The sequence below is a fragment of the Cottoperca gobio genome, chromosome 20, assembly GCF_900634415.1.
Source record: "Cottoperca gobio chromosome 20, fCotGob3.1, whole genome shotgun sequence".
Lineage (NCBI taxonomy): Eukaryota > Metazoa > Chordata > Actinopteri > Perciformes > Bovichtidae > Cottoperca > Cottoperca gobio.
In genome coordinates, this window is record NC_041374.1 from 7234019 (window position 1) to 7235043 (window position 1025).

At 41.2% G+C, this 1025-nt stretch overlaps 1 protein-coding gene across 1 annotated transcript in view; it reads left to right on the forward strand.

Moving 5' to 3' along the window:
* Positions 1-579: 579 nt before the first annotated feature.
* dpp6a (dipeptidyl-peptidase 6a) overlaps positions 580-1025 on the forward strand; it is a 177993-nt gene continuing 177547 nt past the window's right edge. Inside the window, exon 1 of the mRNA XM_029457444.1 lies at positions 580-720. Coding sequence (XP_029313304.1) covers positions 670-720 — 51 coding nt within the window. The 5' untranslated portion in view covers positions 580-669. The remainder of the gene's footprint in view (positions 721-1025) is intronic.

Genomic DNA, 1025 nt, shown 5'->3' on the forward strand with positions numbered 1-1025 from the left:
GAAAGTTTGATAAAGTTTGCAGACTGCAATAGATTATGTTTCAGTGCCATGCAACTGCAGACATTTGGCCGTGATTACAGCGGAGTTAAACATTTTGGGGAGAGCTGGCTTTGAATGAGAAATTTGAGTGAGTTTCCAAAGGGCCAAAATAATTTAGTTTTAACCCATGAGACGAGAATAATATTTACAAAATCAATCAATCATAAAGCCATCTATCACATCATATTTTAAATGATATCTTGCAACAGCATCCTGGACCACACACACACACGAAGATGAACTCCCCAGAGACGAATGTAGAGGGATATGTTACTCTGAAATGAACAGAAAAGAGTATCTAATACGCATCTTCCTACAAGGGAAAAGTGATGATATGAGCAGCACCAGTTTTGCTTGAATTATTTCCCCCCTCTATGATTCGCTGTTTTGTATGCAAGGAGTGATAACTCTACAGTTTCAACAGTGCACCGGGGAGAGCCAACGTTGTTTTCCTTTTTTTTTTTTTTTTTTTATCAATCCGTTCGGTTGTAAGCCCACCCATTTATGAACTGGCTCACTACCTAAGGGTCTGGCAGGGAACTGGCGGGTACGCAGAGCTGACAGAAGCTGTCCAAAAGTCTACAAATCTGAACCTTTCGGAAGCAGATCGGAGCCGCGGAGGAATTAAAAATGAAGGAAAAGAATCTAATTGAGACTGCAAAAATGCAGGGCAACGTAATGGTAAGGTGGCTTTTCGTACATTTTGCATGATGTCGATGAAATGATTTCGTGCCTTGTTAAAAATCTTTAGGAAGTAGCCTATCCCGTTTCTGTTAAACACATGCGCTTTGGCGCACCACTGAAGCGTTTGGAAATGCGTTTGGATATTTCACGTTTACATTTGGCTTTTCTGTTTTAACCCACTGAGGCGATCATTTAAGATAGTTCACGCCCTTTTAGATTTCACGTGTCCTTCCCTGCCTGCAATTAGAATCGAGCTAACGGAGTCGGTGAGGATATGAATCCTACTTACAGGAGTTGGAAAG